Consider the following 18,603-nt stretch of genomic DNA (forward strand, 5'->3'; position numbering starts at 1 on the left):
AGGTTTTGCTATGAGATTTGTAGGTTTAACCAGCCTGGTGACCTATGTGCTGTAGTCTGGGGTAATAAGGGGAGTTTGACATTTGTAGTATCAGAAGCAGCAATGCCTATTAAGTCATACCCCAGTATGGGTCAAACAGTTCAAGAAGTAAGAGCAAAACTGGAAGGGAAGGATGGGATTAGGGCATTGAGTTCGATAATCAAGCGTGATTCTATTACCTGAGGGAGTAGGCTTGAGGGGTTGAATGGCCACTCCTGCTTCTATCTTTGACATTGCTACGTTAAGGAAGGAAATCTGCCATCCTTAACTGTTCTGGCCTATATAAGGAATGCAGTTGACTCTTAATTGTCTTGTAGGCAAATAGGGATGGGCAATAAAGGCTGTCATATTCAGAGATGCTCCCAATCCCAATGTAGTCACGCCAATGTCCTATATCACTGAAGCAAAACAACCTTACTTTCATGTACAATTCAACATGAGCCAAGTCAGGGCTTGTTTTATCTTTGAAATTGCTGGTCAAATTTGAGAGTTTTATTTTTAAATCTGCCAATGGCTGCTAGAGCTGTTGTATAAATACAGGTCACTCATCAATCAGTTTCTTTCATTAAAGAAGACCCAAAATGTACATGATTGGAATTTGTGGAATAATTTTTTTTTCAATACTTCAAACAGCCTTGAGTTTAACCTGAACTACACTTTGTAAAAACGTTCACATCTTTGTGTCTGCTGAATGTGTCTTTTTCTTCACTACCCCTCTCCACAGAGGACTGACTTACAAAGATAGTGGTGTTGATATTGCAGCTGGGAATGCTTTGGTTCATTCGATAAAACCACTTGCAGCAGCTACCTCCAGACCAGGTGGGCAGGTAGCCACTCTAATTGAATGTAGTACCACTAGTTGTATTAACAATAGATATATTTGATCTATGTATAAAATACCATTTTTAAGCATAAGATATCATTGGAAGGTAGGCATTAAACAGTAGCATGCTCAAGTACCAGTTGGGAAATAGATTCTGATCAGAAAATAACATAAATGAGGAGTTGATTTTGTTTTATATACAAATTAAATTGCTTGTACTCTAAGGAAACTGTGACCCATATAGGATTATAATATATACTTTAGGATGCGATTATGAAATAGTCCAATCAAAGTATTGTACTAAGGTTGGAAAACCGAAAGTAGTTAAGGACAGTTCATTGTGGAAAGGGCATGGGGCGATGGTAAGGTGATGTAAATTTGCTGAATGATGTTGAGGAAAGAGTGAAATGAGTTATATTCAACAAATTGGAAGCCCAGAGAAGCGGTGGAAGTATAAGGGAGTTTAACAGAAGGTTCCAGGTTATGAAGCAGCTTTCGGAGAAAGGAGTTGAAAAATATTTCCATAGATCAATGAATTGGGAAACAGAGGATCATAAAGTTATACTGAGTACTAAAATTGTACAGGCGAGATTAAGAGAATTGTTTTTATTGCAAAGCATGACTTGAATATGGAATGTATTACTGCAAGTGATCATTGAAGCTAAGCTACACTGAGCATTTACAATGGAATTGAATAAGCACTAGTAATTACTGTGATAAAACAAGATTGAGTATGGGGCTAACACTGCACAGATATAGTGGGTCAAATGGCTATGAATCTAAAAAGTTGTTTCTGTCTGATTCTTAGGCTGTAATGCTGAGCTTGGAGGATTCGCAGGCACTTTTGACCTGAAGGCAGCTGGATACATTGATCCAGTTCTTGTCTCTGGAACAGATGGAGTTGGAACCAAACTTAAGGTGATGTTTACTTGTGTTGTGATTGTAATAGGCTTCTAAAAAATGTAAAGTTTTTGATCCTAAATTTCTTTATTCCTCTATTCCCTTCCCATTCAAATCCCATTTTTACTATGGACAGATTGCCCAGATATGTAATAAGCATGATACGTTGGGTCAAGACCTGGTAGCGATGTGTGTAAATGATCTTCTGGCACAAGGGGCAGAACCACTCTTCTTTCTCGACTACTTTTCCTGTGGGAAATTGGATGTCGGTGTGGCACAGACCGTGATTGCTGGTATTGCAGAGGCTTGTAAAATGGCTGGATGTGCACTGCTGGGTAAGGCAATACTGTGGCACCAGTACAATTCCCAATGATGCTAATTCTAAAAGTAAGAATATACTCTGAACAGTTTTCTAAGGCAATGCATTACAATTACAGTGAGCAAAGCTAAATATTGGGTCTTGTTTTGTGAGTGAACTGGGACAGACAGCATATTTAATGGGTGCAACATAATTATAAAATGGTCAAGGTAGCGGCCTTAGCTTTAGTGATATCATGGTTGCCCTGGGCATAACAGAGTTGTTGGTTCACTTTCCTTTTTGTCTGTTTTTCGCAATATCTCATGCTGCAGATTCTAGTTTTTTGATTCTCTCACAAGTGAAGACATGTCTTCCGCATCTACTTTATCTGACCTATTCAGAGCTTTAAAGACCTCTTATCTGATGATTCCTTTTCAAAAGAAGAATGTCTCTGATAAAGGTGCGCTCATTGCAAATTATGCAGGATAAACAATTGGCAGACTGATCTTTTTCTCATTATGACGGTGCCACATTCTTATTGTGCTGTCATGACCATTTTAACCATGGCAGTTTTATTCTCTTGTTTATTGTTTTGTAGGAGGAGAAACAGCTGAAATGCCAGGCATGTATTCCCCAGGACAGTATGATCTGGCTGGCTTTGCAGTCGGAGCAGTGGAACGTGAACAGCTTCTCCCACGGCTGGAGAGCATCTCTGCAGGTGATACCATCATTGGCATCGCGTCGTCTGGCCTCCACAGTAATGGCTTTAGCCTTGTTCGAACCATTTTGGAGAAGTCCTCTTTCCAGTGTTCCTCCCCAGCACCATCAAGCTACGGTTCAAAGACCCTTGGTAAGGTTTCAGAAAAAATATTGGTTATGAGACCTTCTTAAGATAAGTATGCCTTGAACCTGACTTAAACATTTATGGAGTAATACAGCAAGGAAACAGACCCTTCAGTCCAACCAGTCAATGCCTAACATAAACTAGTCTCACCTGCCTGCTCCTGGCCCATATCCCTCCAAACCTTTCCTATTCATGTACTTATCCAAACGTCTTTTAAACGTTGGAAGTTTGCTTGCATCCGGTACTTTCTCAGGAAGTTCATTCCACATGAGAAACATGCTCTATAAAACAAAAAAATTGCCCATCCTGTATTTTTTAAATCTCTCTCTTCTCAACTTTTAAAAATATTCCCCCTACTCTAGAAATCCCCCAACCTAGGGAAAAGAGACCCACCATTAACCCGATCACATGAGAATAACATATAATACAGGCAGCTGTTGCCACTCTCATGCTTCCCTTTTGAAAGGTAAACAAATATTGCTGTTTCGAGACCAGCACATGTTTGGTATTGAGGTCAATGCATTAGAGTAACTCTTGAACATGTTGCTTGATTTGATTACAACCTACATCCAAAAGAATTAGAATTTATGAACCGTATTCCAAAGTGTTTATTTCATTGTTGTGGCTTCTGTTTGTGCATGTGACATCTAAATAGATGATTTGCTTTTAATTTCTCAAAGGCAGTGGATGCACAGTCTTGAAGTATGAAGGTGGAGGTGGTCTTTAATTGGTTCAATCTGTAATACTACAGATTTTGCTTTAACAATTAGGTTGAAAGTAATTATGCAAAAGAAATGATGGCAAAATAAAAGAAGCTAAGCCACCTTCAAAGATTCCATAAATGTGAACAGCAATCCTTTTACAGGACTTGCACCAGGGAGCCTTCTCCCCTCCCTCTCTCTCACAACTATAGGAATTAATTTTATTGTCGATTCAATTCGCAGTCTTAAGTATCTGACCACCTCTTCCTGATTCTTCAATTGAGTTGAGTTTAATATACTTTTCAGTTGTGAATAATTCACTTCAGGGTTTTAATCAAACAATTCTGGTCTGGAGCTTTAAAACTGCACTCCTTACATTGAGGTCATCTATTTCTTAACAATTCTAAACTCCCTTCTTTGGCAGCAACTGTTTTACTCATTCAGTTTTAGCCAAGACTTCTGCAGCTTGAAACAGAACAGCTGTCTTCAAACTTTAGGGGTTGCCCACTGCCAAAACACAAAATTCCAGATCCTTCTAATGCATAATTTTTACTTTGATCATAAAACTCATGCAATGAAAATAGAAGCCTATTACTCTCCAGAAGTCTCGTACAGTATTTTAAGATAAATCACTGTGGCTACAGAAAAATGTACATGTTAATCATTAGACCCTCTCAGACACAGACCAAAAACAATATGCCACTGGTTCAAAGTCTAAACTCTAAAATAAATGAAACTAAAATTAAAATCTATATAACCCACACGCCATGCATCACAAAGCTAACCTTACATGAGCAAGCTACAGTTGGCTCTGATATAACATAATGGTTCCGTTCTCGTGCAATCTCGCATTACATGAAAATCACGCAATAGTCGCACCACTTAAACTAATGGGGCGAATTGCATTATAGCCAATACAGATAAGGAAAGTTTGCATTCTATAAATAAGGGTCTAAATTCTTCAATCATGTTAATGCCAATTTGCATTGAAGAAATATTCATTATAGCAGAACAAACGTGCATAATAAAAATACTACTGCTGACCAGTACTGTTACTTTTAAAGCTCGAGTTTTATAACTATTTCCATTGATAGAAAACAAAGGTTCAAGCCATAACGTGAGAGAACAGGCAATTGGCCCCTCTAGGGCACTTCTCAGTTTAGGTTTGTAAAATTTATCTTCAATTTTCTTGTAGGAGACGTCCTTCTGACACCCACCAGAATTTATGCTAAAGCCTTGTTGCCAATTCTGCGCCTGGGACATGTGAAGGCTTACGCTCACATCACTGGAGGTGGACTGCTGGAGAACATCCCCAGGGTGCTTCCCGAAAAGCTTGGTGTTGCTTTAGGTGAGAGCTTTCTTTATATAGTATAGAATGGTACACCATAGAAAGAATTCATTCATCTTTTCAATTGCCGTGACATTTTGTTCATGATGCAATGCTCTCTTTCAATCCCAATTCTGGATTTGTTTTCAATGTATCATTTGATAAACTTGCTGGCGTAATTCTACCTCTGTTCTCTTTACATCAAAATTCATAATGAGAAAGGGGTTTGTAAAAATATTTGCTAGTCATAAACCAGAGCCTGCTATTCACATTACAAGTTGAACTTTCATTGGGATGTGTGTGATTTGGATCCCAATCGTGGCAGATGCATCTATACCTCATTAAACACCTTCCAGGTACAGGGATGAAAGTTTGCTTTATGCAATTTTATTGAAAGGCCTACTTTAGTACCTGTTTTTGCAAAACCAAAGAGGATTTTCACTTTTACGAAAATCGGTGATACTTTTACCCATACAAACTGTGCACCTTCGCTTTAGGCCATTTTCAGCTTACAAAAGGTTTCCTGGGAATGCTATACTTTCGGATAACGAGGGCTACCTGTAATACCTTCACCATTTTGACAGATGAGTAACAAATTCTGGACTTGCAAGGGATTGCTCAGGTGCCATGAAAGAATTTTTTTTTAAATTCTTCCCATCGACTGAAGCATTAGAATAGAACTGTGCCAGTATGACTGATTTTTATTTTGTATACAACACTGTCACCTAAATATTTAGTAAGACTCCCTTTGTAAATGACAGCCTGTCTTGGGACATAGGTTGATACATACAAGGAATTGGACTGAATGGCTTGAACAGATCTCTGAGTAAGATTTGAGTCTTGGTTTGTGAGATGGCAATCCAACACAATCCAATTGAAAAGACTTGAACTTATGATACTTAAAATTCAACAATATTAATTGTAATTATTTTCGAAGTGCCCACAAATCTTTTCTTCCTAAGTAATTCACTTATTGATATTACATTCCTGTATTGGGGGAAGGGAATCGGTTAGAAAATTTCGGAATGCCAAAGACATTCAAATCCTTCTCTTTCACTTCCAATAATACTACTTTTATTGTCATTTAAAAGATGCGTCATGTTGGAAGATTCCTGAAATCTTTTCCTGGTTGCAAAGACATGGAGCCCTTTCTGAAGAGGAGATGGCTCGTACGTTTAACTGTGGAATTGGAGCCGTGCTTATAGTGGACAAAGCGAAAGCTGAAAATGTGCTGCAAAGTGTGCAGAGCCATCACGAGGCGTGGGCAATTGGAACAGTTGTGCCGCATAAAACAGGTTACTTCTTATCCATTTAGATGCGTATGAATGGGGAAGGGGAAGACTGTCAAAAATATTGTTTGTTAGAGTCTCTGATATTTAGTTGAATTGCAATTGTAAATTTTGCTGGTGTAACAGGAAATATTTGTCTGCCAAAGCAAAATATTGAAAACAGTGGAAATCTGAAAGAACAGAGAATCCACAATATTTCACAAGTCATGCAGTATCTGTGGAGGGAAAGAAGCATTAACTTTTCAGACTATTATCCTGCGTGAGAATATCCATGTAGAGGTGTATTGTGTTTAAAGTAGATACAGAGAAAGGAACAAAAATGTGATAATGTCAAAGGAGAGATTAACTTACCAAAATGATGATCCAGCAAAACAAAATGAGATGCTGATGGAAAGAAACAAAACAAAGTTTTGGGGGAGGTGTGAATAACAACTGGAATTTATCATTGCCAACATTTAAGGCTACAAAAGTGAGGCATATGGCAATGATGGAACGTTATAAATTGTTGTTTTGAATCCAGAAGACACAGTGCATTATCTGCTGAGTAATTTCTCTTTTCTTTTGTTCAAGATCATTTTTACTGAATTCACAATGTACACAGAATAGATGGAGTTTAGCAATTGGGTGTTATCAACTGTTCAGTTGATTACTGCTCGCAAAATGTACCATTGATGTGGGTCTGAGACACAGATTCAAGAAACTCTTGCTATTGATCTTTTGTATGTTCTAAATGAGACCATCTCATTCAGCCAGGAGCGAGATGGGATGTTTCCTGGGATGGCAGAGCTGATGTATGAAGATAAACTAGATTGGTTATGATGATTTTCACTGGAGTTTAGATGAAAAGGGGGAATCTCATTGAAGCCTATAAAGTTTGAACAGAACTAGATAAGGTAGCTGCATGAAGGATGTTCCCAATCACCGGGAAGTCCAGAACCAAGGGTCACAGTCAAAAGATAAAGGATAAGCCATTTAGGACTAGATGTGGAGAAACCTTCAGACTGTCATGAGCCTGTGGAATTTGCTGCCACAGAAAACTGTCGAGGCCAAAACATTGAATGTTTGCAAGGAAGAATTGGAAATAAGCACTTGAGTCAAAAGGATGAAAGGATATGGGGAGAAAGCAGGAAGAGGCTGTTGAGTTGGATGATCAGCTATGACCAAAGTGAAGGGTGGAAGGGCCAAATGGCCTAATCCTGCTTCTATATTCTATGGTGATTGAGAGTTAATGACTGGGGTAAGGAGTCAAAGTAGCTAGGTATGTAACTTGTGTTGAATTAGTCTGACTTCAGCTATGATCTCTGGAAGGGGAAGCAAATTAATCAGCAAGTAACACTCCTCCTGAAGGCCATCTCATGACTCTTCCTGGCAAGTAGGAATGTCGATATCAGCTGACAAAGGGTTACATGGAACTGTGGTGTCCTTCATGCTTGCTGATAGCTACCATGTAGGTTTGCTGCAGGAATGTCATTACTTCTGTGGGCACTAGCTTAGTGAACATTCTCCAGAAAAGTAAAGGTGCGATTCAGAGAGTTTGGTAAGAAATTGAGGTAGAGATCAAAGCAGCCCTGCATTTAATGTTCATGTCTTATGCTCTTTTCTGGGTCGAATTGCTGGCTAAGTTTAGTTTAGTTTACATAGGGTAGTTCACATGTGGAATGAACTTCCTGAGGGAGTGGTAGTTGCAGGTACAGCGTTTAAAAGACACTTGAGTAAGTACATGAATAGGATACATTTGGAGGGAAAGGGGCCAGGAGCAAGCAGGTGGGACTAGTTTAGTTTGGGACTATGTTTGGCATGGACTAGTTGGACCAAACTCTCTCTTTCCATGTTCTATGACTGCATAAGCTGGTTCTTTACCGTGTACTTTTATGCTACTGTTCATTATGGTCAATATTTCCAACTGGTGGAGAGATGGAGGGGTGTGGGGAGGGGAGCACAGCTGTCCCTTGAAACAACATTGAACAGAAAATAAAATCTTGCCTTTTTATTAGCGTCGGAGGCTGAGGGGTGACCTCACAGAAGTTTATAAAATTGTGAGAGGTATGGATAGGATAAATAGACATGGTCTTTTCCCTGTGGTGGGTGAGTCCAAAACTAGAGGGCATAGGTTTAAGGTGAGAGGGGAAAGATTTAAAAGGGACCTAAGGGGCAACTTTTTCACGAAAGGGTGATGCATGTATGGAACGAGCTGCCAGAGGAAGTGGTTGAGGCTGGTACAGTTACAGCATTTAAAAGGCATCTGGATGGGTATATGAATAGGAAGGGTGAGGGTGCTGGCAAATGGGATTAGATTAATTTAGGATATCTGGTCGGCATGGATGAGTTGGACTGAAGGGTCTATAACTAGCAGCCATCTTGACCATTTCATCCAATGTGGAAAATATTTTATTTGATGTTCTTAGTTCACTTGTTTTGTTCCAAGATGACAGCATTTGTGCATATCAGAATCAAACTAAGCTGATTGAGTATTTTTATCAAAAAAATCTGTTCAAGGATTTCACACTTTTTTTCCTTTTCTCCTCCACTTTTAGGCTGTGAAAAGGTATCAATTAATAATCTCATGAAAATGCTTCACTTAAGCCAGCAGTCTAATCAACGTGCGTCAGGTGATGGTTTATCATGGGACTCCTCACAGACTCGGAAGATGAGAGTGGGTGTTCTCATCTCGGGAACAGGTGGGTTCTTGCATTTTGTTTGTATTTCTCCAGCTCTGACCAGAACTGTACGTACTTGGTTTGAAATACTGTTTATTGAGGAAGGAACGTAGATATATTTCCTTAAGGAGGCACTCCTTTTGTTCATTGATAATACCAAAGTATCTGCTTTTCCATTCTGAATGCCCTCGTTGAGTGTATGGAAAGAAAGCTAGTGTGTTTTCAGACTATGGGATCTCCGTTCAAAAGGAGTTTCAATGTATAGTTTTGACCATTCAGTGATCTTGATTTTGGTATTGATAGATTTCCAAACTATTGGGGTGGACATTGTACACAGAAAAAGTTTGGAATCTGCTTTCATATCTGTTCCTATTTCCACAATCCATGAGCAGCCCAGATCTTCTAGAGAAATCACCAGAGCATTTTCAAGAAATAGAAGAAGATGATCTGAACAAGTTGGTTCTTGTTTACATTTTTCTGTGCTTTTTTTTCAGGGACAAACCTTCAAGCCATTATAGAACACACCAAGGATCCTGTGAGCTGTGTGGAAATTGTAATTGTTATCTCCAACAAAACTGGCGTCGAAGGACTGAAGAAAGCAACTCTAGCTGGCATCCCTACACGGGTGAGAGTACCTCAGCCATCTGCTGGGCTGACCAAATACAAGCAATAACAAATAAATGTTACGTGTAAGTAAAATCCCAAGATGCACGGAGAAGTGTAGGCCCCCAACAGGAGGGACAATATTGTTGGACACGTTGCCAGTGGTTAGTGGTTTACGTTCCATGTTCAATCCAACACTTTAAATTACAATACACCAGTTTGGGACAAACCAGTATTGTAGGTTACAATGAACAGAGGGAAAGAAATGGTGGATACATACATGGGTAAATATGATATATACAACATCATTGAGGCATGAGAAATGGTTTCAGTATATATACATTGATTAGATTAGATTCCCTACAGTGTGGAATCAGGCCCTTCAGCCCAACAAGTCCACACAGACCCTCCAGAGAGTAACCCACCCAGTCCCATTTCCCTCTGACTAATGCACCTAGCAATACGGGCAATTTAGCATGGCCAGTTCACCTTTGGACTGTGGGAGGAAACCGGAGCACCTGGAGGAAACCCACACAGACACTGGGAGAATGATGCAAACTCCACACAGGCAGTCGCCCGAGGCTGGAATCGAACCTGGGACCCTGGTGCTGTGAGGCAGCAGTGCTAACCACTGAGCCATATCAGTATGCTTCATTTTAGATACATAATAAACTTTACACAAATGAAGATTGTGAGAGAGAATGGATGCAAGAGTAAAAGTTGGTATCAAGCAACCACTTTAATTATCCAAATGCAGTGCTAAATAATGGTTCGGATCAACCTTGAAACAGGAGCCCATGTACTGATATGTGTAAGGGAAGAGCTGGTTATTAAATGGTATTTCAAAATTAAATAGCAATTGCAAAAATCAGCATGGGTTCTAACTGGCTGGGGAATAGTTCTGAAGTCACATTTGACTTTCAGAAAAAAAAATTGATGCACATTTCCATTTTTGTACACTTCCATTTTTGTACATTGCATTACTGGCATGCTCATTACATGCTCATTTTGCCTGATTTGGACTGTTTTTTGTTTTTGAAAATTTATAGGTAATTGACCATAAATTGTACGGTAGTCGCTCGGAGTTTGATAGCACTGTTGATCAGGTCCTTCAGGAATTCTCCGTTGAATTGGTCTGTCTAGCAGGATTTATGAGAATTCTCTCTGGTCCCTTCGTCAAGAAGTGGAATGGTAAATATTGATATTTTGTTCCCTTCAGTTGATCTGAACAGTGTGTTAGTAGCACTATGTCACAAATAAGGAGAGCATCTCTTTATTACAAAAAAACTTCTCAAAAATCGCAAAGAGAGAGTCAGTCTTTTAAGGAAAATGAAGCTGGAATTAAATAATCAGGGACTTTTGAAAAGGCAGGCAGGAAGAAAAGTGGTGGGGTAGCTTCATTAGTACGAGATGGAATAAGCAAGAAATGATCCAGTATCAGAAAATGTTGAATCCACATGGGTAGGTTTTATGCAATAACAAGGGGAAGTAGTTGCAACATGAAAATTGGTGATCATGTGGAATGACTCAAATTGGTGAAGACGTAGATAGTGAAGAAGGCTGTCAAAGGGTACAACAGGATATTGATCAGTTGGAAAGTTTGGCGAATGGAGTTTAATCCGGACAAGTGTGAAGTAAAATTGCAAGAGGAAAGTAAACAGTAAATGGCAGGACCCTGAGGAGCATTAATATACAGGGGGACCTTGGGTGCAAGTGCGTAGCTCCTTGCAAGAGAAAGTGGATAAGGTGTTAGAGAAGGCTTATGGCACATTTGCCTTCTTCAATCAGAATGTCTTGTAACACATAAAAGTGGATAAATAAATCCCCAGGACCTGACCAAGTGTACCCTATAACTCTGTGGGAAGCGTTGGAAGTGATTGCTGGGCCCCTTGCTGAAATATTGTATTATCAATACTCACAGGTGAGGTGCCAGAAGACTGGAGGTTGGCTAATGTGGTGCCACTGTTTAAGAAGGGTGGTAAGGACAACCCAGGGAACTATAGACCAGTGAGCCTGACGTCAGTGGTGGGCAAGTTGATGGAGGGAATCCTGAGGGACAGGATGTACATGTACTTGGAAAAGCAAGGACTGATTAGGGAGAGTCAGCATGGCTTTGTGTGTGGGAAATCACGTCTCACTAACTTGATTGAGTTTTTTTCAAGAAGTAACAAATAGGATTGATCAGGGCAGAGCAGTGGACATGATCTATATAGACTTCAGTATGTCATTCAACAAGGTTCCCCGTGGGAGACTGGTTGGCAAGGTGAGATCGCACAGCATACAGGGAGAACTCGCCATTTGGATGCAGAAGTGGCTCAGTATAGAAGACAAAGGGTGATGGTGGAGGGTTGTTTTTCAGACTGGAGGCCTGTGACCAGTGAAGTGCCACAAGGATCGGTGCTGGGTCCACTACTTATTGAAGTTTATAGAAACAATTTGGATGTGAGCTTAAGAGGCATAGTTAATAAGTTTGCAGATGACACCAAAATTGGAGGTGTAGTGAACAGTGAAGAAGGTTACAACGGGATCTTGACCAGATGGGCCAGTGAGCTGAGAAGTGGCAGATGGAGTTTAATTTAGATAAATGCGAGGTGCTGCATTTTGGGAAAGCAAATCTTAGTAGGACTTACACACTTAATGGTAAGGTCCTAGGGAGTGTTGCTGAACAAAGAGACCTTGGAGTGCAGGTTCACAGCTCCCTGAAAGTGGAATCGCAGGTAGATAGGATAGTGAAGAAGGCATTTGGTATGCTACTCTTTATTGGTCAGAGCATCGAGTATAGGAATTGGAAGGTCATGCTGTACAGGACATTGGTTAGGCCACTGTTGAAATATTGTGTGCAGTTCTGGTCTCCTTCCTATCGGAAAGATGTTGTGAAACCTGAAAGGATTCAGAAAAGACTAACAAGGATGTTGCCATGGTTGGAGGATTTGAGCTAGAGGTTGAATAGGCTGGGGTTATTTTCCCTGGAGCGTCGGAGGCAGAGGGGTGACCTGATAGAGGTTTATAAAATCATGACGGGGATGGATATGATAAATGGACAAAGTCTCTTCCCTGGGGTCATGGAGTCCAGAACTAGAGGGCATAGGTTTAGGGTGAGAGGGGAAAGACATAAAAGAGACCTTGGGGCAACTTTTCCACGCACAGGGTGGTGCGTGTATGGAATGAGCTGCCAGAGGAAGTGGTGGAGGCTGGTACAGTTACAACATTTAAAAGGCATCTGAATGGATATATGAATAGGAAGGGTTTGGAGGGATATAGGCTGGGTGCTGGCAGGTATGACTAGATTGGGTTGGTATAACTGATTGGCATGGACGAGTTGGACCGAAGGATCTGTTTCTGTGCTGTACATCTCTATGACTAGGTCCCTAATCGGGGAATTGAGTATAAAGTTGGCAAGTCATTTTTCAGCTGCATGAAACTTTAGGTAGGTCACATTTAGAGTGCTGTGTTTAGTTCTGGTCACCACACTATAAGAAGGAAGTGGGCACTTCGGAGAACGTGTAAAAGTGATTTACCAGGATATTGCCTCGATTGAAATGTATTAGTGAAAGGAAGAGGTTAGACAAACGTGGATTGTTTCTGCTAGAACGTCAGAGGCTGAGGGGTGACCTGGTGGAAGTATATAAAATTATGAGGCAAAATAGGGTGGATAATTGGAGTCTCCTTCCCAGGATGGAAATGTCAAATACCATGGGATGTAGGTTTAATGGGTTAGGGGGAAATTTTTTAAACGAGGTGAGTTGTTTTTTCACAAAGTCATAGACGCCTGGAATGTACTGCTAAGGGAGGTGGTAGAAACTGATACGATAGCAAAGTTTAAGAAGCACTTTGACAGTCACATGAATAGGCAGAGAATAGAGGGATATGGACCATGTACAGGCAAATGGGTTGATTTTAGAATGACATCATGGTTGCACAAACATGGTGGGCCAAAGAGCCTTGTCCACTGCTGTACAGTTCAAGGTTCTTTGACAATTGATACTGGTTATATGGTCACCATTAAACTAGTGTTTAATTCCAGATTTTTACTGAATTCAAATTTCACCATCTGTCTTAATTAAATTCAAACCCATGTCCCCAGTGGGATTCTGGATGACTCGTCCAGTAATCATGCCACCATGCAACTCATCCCATTTTCTGGTATATTAGCATGGATAGAGGATTGACTAAAAAATAGAAGAGAGTTGAGTTATGAGGGCATTTTCAGCATGGCAGCCGATAACTACTGGAGTGCCACAGAGGTTTGTGCTGGGGCCACAGTCATTTGCCGTATAAGCCAATGGCTTGGAAGCGGAAAGTGAATGAATTATTGCCAAGTTTGTAGATGACACAGAAATAAATGGGAAGGTTAGAAGTAAGGAAGATGGACAGAGTCTCCTGAAGGACATTGACAGGTTAAGTGAGTGGGCAGAAATTTGGCAGCTGGAATAATGTGCAAAATAGGAAGTTATACATTTTGAGTAGATGAGCTGCATATTATTTAAATAGAGAAAAGGCTGCAACAGAGAGGGATTTGAGGTCCTCCTGCATAAATCACAGAATGCTAGCCTATGTGTTTAGCAGAAAATAGAGAAAACAAGTGGAACATTGGCATTCATTTATAAGCAGCTGCTGAAAATGTGTTGCTGGAAAAGCGCAGCAGGTCAGGCAGCATTCAAGGAACAGGACTTATGCCCGAAACGTAAAAAACCTTGTCTCAGTCGAATCCCTCGAACTCAGCACTGCCTTCCTAACCTGCAATCTTCTTCCTGACCTCTCCGCCCCCACCCCACTCCAGCCTATCACCCTCACCTTGACCTCCTTCCACCTATCACATCTCCATCGCCCCACCCCCAAGTCCCTCCTCCCTACCTTTTATCTTAGCCTGCTGGACACACTTTCCTCATTCCTGATGAAGGGCTTAAGCCCGAAACGTAAAACTTTCTCCTCATTCATTTATAAGCAATATTGTATAAGGGTAGAAATTTCTTATCAAAATTATATGAGGCAGACCACAGCTGGAATGCTGTGAACAGTTTTGTCCCCTTTATCCTGTCCATGGAAGGGTTTTCCAATAAGGAGAGGTTGAGTAGGTTAGGCCTGTGCTAATTGGAATTTAGCAAAATGCAAGGTGACCTTTATTGAAATGTACAAGATTCTGAGAGGCTTGACAAAGTAGATACAGAGAGTGTGTTTCCAGTTGTGGGAGAGGACTGGAGGGCATAATCTTAGATTCAGAGGTCACTTATTTAAGACACAGGTGAAGAGGAATTTCTTCTTGGAGAACAATGAATCTCTGTAACTCTTTTTATTGCAGAGGGCTGTCAAAGCTGTGTTATTTAAAAATACAATAAGCAGCAGACACGGGTCTTTATTCGGGAAGGAAATTTGGAGTTATGGTGAAAAACCAGAAAAATATAGCTGGGAGTTATCAGATCAGTCATGATCTCATTGAATGCTGGAATATTGGCCTATTATTTTGTCTCATGGTCTTGTGGACCCATGGTAAAGATCTGTTTTCAACATATTTTGAATTTGAGAATTGAGCACCAGTTTGATTATTATAGATCTGATACGATTTCGAACATGAAACCGTTATTGGGTGAGTAAACTGTTTTTAGTCCCCAAATTCTTCTCTATTAGGAGTTGTATTGAGACTAAGGTGACTTGCTGCAGTTGTCGTCATGTATTTTAAATAGCTGAAAGCAATCCTTTGCTGAGGAATGTTAAAAAATATGGCGTGAAGGGCTCCAAAATTGTAAACAAGTAATTGTCTCTTATAGGCTTCATTCAATAACGTTTTTTTTAAAATCTAACTTCCAGGGAAACTACTGAATATCCATCCATCTCTGCTGCCTTCTTTCAAGGGCGTTAATGCCCACAAACAGGTGCTGCAGGCTGGAGTACGGGTGTCTGGCTGTACTGTGCATTTTGTAGCTGTGAGTATTTTCCTCTAGAGCTTTCAGTTTCTGGTTTCCCTTTGCTGTTTCTCTTTCTCAGTTTTTGGCCCAAATCCCCTCATGACTACACTGCTCTCTTCAAGTGAGGTTTGAAGACTGAACACTGACTGACATGAAAGATGTGTCACATTTGACATTCCCAATACAGACAGGATCAATGGGCCATGCTGTTGTTCCAGGGCAGAACATTTTTTTTTGTATCGGATTTTTATTACAAGTGCAGTGATCTTCTACTGTCCTAACTTTCCGAATTAAAGGTATAGTATGGAAGAAAGATTTGCATTTATATAATATTTTCCATGCCTACACTGTCCCAGGTGCCTCTTACTGCCAGTTAAACAAGTTTTGCATTCTAGTTCTGGCACCACTCCAGATCACCAACATAAATGAGTTGTTGCCCTTGTTTTTGATTTGATTCCTTCTAATTCTTTGAGACAAGGCTGATGATGCATCAGTTCTCATGCTTTCTTTCAGTAGTTGAGGATTCACCACTTCAGTGCCTTGAAAGATGTTCTTTATTCCCCTTTTTGCTTTCAAAAGCAGATTTGCAGAGAGAACAACTTGCAGAGAAAGGAGAGTAAAAGTAGCAAATCATTAGGGGTTTCCTCCATGCAGAAGGTGAGAGGGAGATTGATGCTTTCTCTTTGCAGGCTGAATACTTCTGCCATGTTGTTCACATGCACAGTAGCCACCTGTCCAGGAACAACTCTGGTGAACCCCCAATAACTGGTCCTGATTGCCAAGTCTCTTCATTCAAAAGCCAAAATTGTCCTGAACACACGGATACAGACATGGTGGCATTCTGTCTGCAATGCTTCCTCACTGCTTGAATAAGGCAACATTGTAGTTACAGGAACTTAAAGTCATAGAGATGTACAGCATGGAATCAGACCCTTCAGTCCAACCCGTCCATGCCGACCAGATATCCCAACCCAATCTAGTCCCACCTGCCAGCACCCGGCCCATATCCCTCCAAACCCTTCCTATTCATATACCCATCCAAATGCCTCTTAAATGTTGCAATTGTACCAGCCTCCACCACTCCCTCTGGCAGCTCATTCCATACCTGTACCACCCTCTGTATGAAAAAGTTGTCCCTTAGGTCTCTTATTTTTTTATATATATCTTTCCCCTCTCACCCTAACCCTATGCCCTCTAGTTCTGGACTTCCCGACCCCAGGGAAAAGACTTTGTCTATTTATCCTATCAATGCCCCTCATAATTTTATAAACCTTAATAAGGTCACCCCTCAATCTCCAATGCTCCAGGGAAAACAGCCCCAGCCTCTCCCTGTAGCTCAGATCCTCCAACCCTGGCAACATCCTTGTAAATCTTTTCTGAACCCTTTTATGTTAAAACTACATATTTCTTCTTATGGTTTCCTTGGTTCAAATTAGCATTTAATACCATTTTTAGTCTATGGTCCGAAAAATATGATCTACCAAACAAGCCACCTATTATGAACTCTCAGCTTTAAAGCCTGTTTTTCTTTTAGGGCTAAATGATGTTGACTTTTCATTTCTCTCCAATAATATTTTGCTCTTTTTTTGGCTTATTTCAGGAAGAAATCGATGCTGGAGCAATTATTGTGCAGAAAGTTGTACCGGTACTGGTGGGGGATTCTGAAGAGACCTTGTCCGAGAGGGTGAAAGAAGCTGAGCATGTGGCATACCCTGCTGCTATCCAGTTAGTGGCCAGCGGAGCAGTGCGTTTAGGTGAAGATGGCAAAATGTGCTGGAAAGAACAGAATGCGATTGAAGCCATACAAGATGGGACTTGTTACAAAAATTGAGGGATTTTGGAAGGGGAGAAATGTGAAAGAAATTGAAATCCCTTTTCTTCGATTTGTTTTTTGTCATTGTTGTCCATGACACAACCGTATCTCATGAAGTGGAAAAGTAAAATTCTCCTATGTACTAAAATGTGCTCAAATTAATTTTGTTACTTGAAACCAATTATCCTTAACTAAGTGACTTTATCAAATAAAAAAATCTTTTCATAGAAAATACCAGGTAATTGCAGAAAAGTAAGTAAACAAAGCTTTTATTTAGTTTTCACTTGCTTTGGTAACAAAACATATTAGGTCGAGTTCTGCTTTATAGTTGAGCAATTTTCGAAGCTTTTTCTCGTGTGTGTGTGTGTGTGTGTGTGTGTGGATGTTTACAAGTATCAACATCATTACTCCATCTATTCTTTCTTTTTAATGCCATAGTAAACGGAATTCGTTTTTTATCGAGAGATCATATCTTAGCAATTTTGGATGAAATTTGGGGCATGGTCATGTGAAACAGAGGAGTTTATAAGGTTTAGAAGCTGATTATCAACTGAGCAAGGTAACCCTGTCCTAGCATGTACTGCAAGCAGATAAAACATTCAGAGCAAGAGGAGGGGATTCGGGCCCATCAGTCTGCTTTGCCATTTAATAAGACCATGACTTTCTATCAGCCTCAACTTCACTTGTCTGTCCAGTCTCCATAAACCTTCAAGATATTACTTATGAACAATCTATCTCCTTAAATTTAATCAGTGACCCCGCATTCACTACAGATGAATTCCACAGATTCACAAACCTTTTGAAAGATTCCTCCTCACCTACTTTAAATGTACTGCCCCTTAATCTAAAACTATGACCTCTTATTCTAGATTACTCCACAAGGAGAACTATCCTCTCTGTCTACTTTGTCAAATCTCTTTTTAGCATCCTGTATACATTGGCTAGATCTCCTCTGATGACTATAGCCCATTTCTCTCTGACATGGCTCCAGTGCAATTCCATCCTTCTCAAGTAAAGGGACTAAAATTGTACATAATACTCCAGGTGTGGTCTTACGAATGCTTTGTCCAGTTCAGCAACACTTCTGTACTTTTATGCTCCATTGCTTTAGTGATAAATGCCAAAAACTTCCATTTGCCCTTCTTCCTGCTGTACCTGCGTTCTAGTTTTCTGCTATTCATGCACAGGAAACTAGATCCCTCTGCATGAATGCATTTTGAAGTTTCTCTCCATTTAGGTAATAAGTTGCCTTTAAATCTTTCTGATCAAAATAGATAATCTCTCACTTAGCTATATTAAACTCCACCTGCTGAATGTTATCCTAATTACTTAACCTAACCATAATTCATTTATAAATTTCTTACGTTTTCATTGCAACTGACTTTCCCACCTATTTTAGTGCCATC

At 40.2% G+C, this 18,603-nt stretch overlaps 1 protein-coding gene across 2 annotated transcripts in view; it reads left to right on the forward strand.

The window, feature by feature from the left end:
- Positions 1 to 17,383, forward strand: part of gart (phosphoribosylglycinamide formyltransferase) — a 39,383-nt gene extending 22,000 nt beyond the window's left edge. For both annotated transcript variants that reach the window (XM_060833742.1, XM_060833743.1), the window contains exons 12-22: positions 764 to 858; positions 1,671 to 1,780; positions 1,899 to 2,097; positions 2,659 to 2,910; positions 4,801 to 4,953; positions 6,024 to 6,227; positions 8,756 to 8,899; positions 9,373 to 9,503; positions 10,531 to 10,672; positions 15,287 to 15,402; positions 16,985 to 17,383. In XM_060833742.1, the coding sequence (XP_060689725.1) occupies positions 764 to 858; positions 1,671 to 1,780; positions 1,899 to 2,097; positions 2,659 to 2,910; positions 4,801 to 4,953; positions 6,024 to 6,227; positions 8,756 to 8,899; positions 9,373 to 9,503; positions 10,531 to 10,672; positions 15,287 to 15,402; positions 16,985 to 17,215 (1,777 nt within the window). In that variant the 3' untranslated portion in view covers positions 17,216 to 17,383. The remainder of the gene's footprint in view (positions 1 to 763; positions 859 to 1,670; positions 1,781 to 1,898; positions 2,098 to 2,658; positions 2,911 to 4,800; positions 4,954 to 6,023; positions 6,228 to 8,755; positions 8,900 to 9,372; positions 9,504 to 10,530; positions 10,673 to 15,286; positions 15,403 to 16,984) is intronic.
- Positions 17,384 to 18,603: the final 1,220 nt, after the last annotated feature.

The sequence above is a fragment of the Hemiscyllium ocellatum genome, chromosome 12, assembly GCF_020745735.1.
Source record: "Hemiscyllium ocellatum isolate sHemOce1 chromosome 12, sHemOce1.pat.X.cur, whole genome shotgun sequence".
NCBI lineage: Eukaryota > Metazoa > Chordata > Chondrichthyes > Orectolobiformes > Hemiscylliidae > Hemiscyllium > Hemiscyllium ocellatum.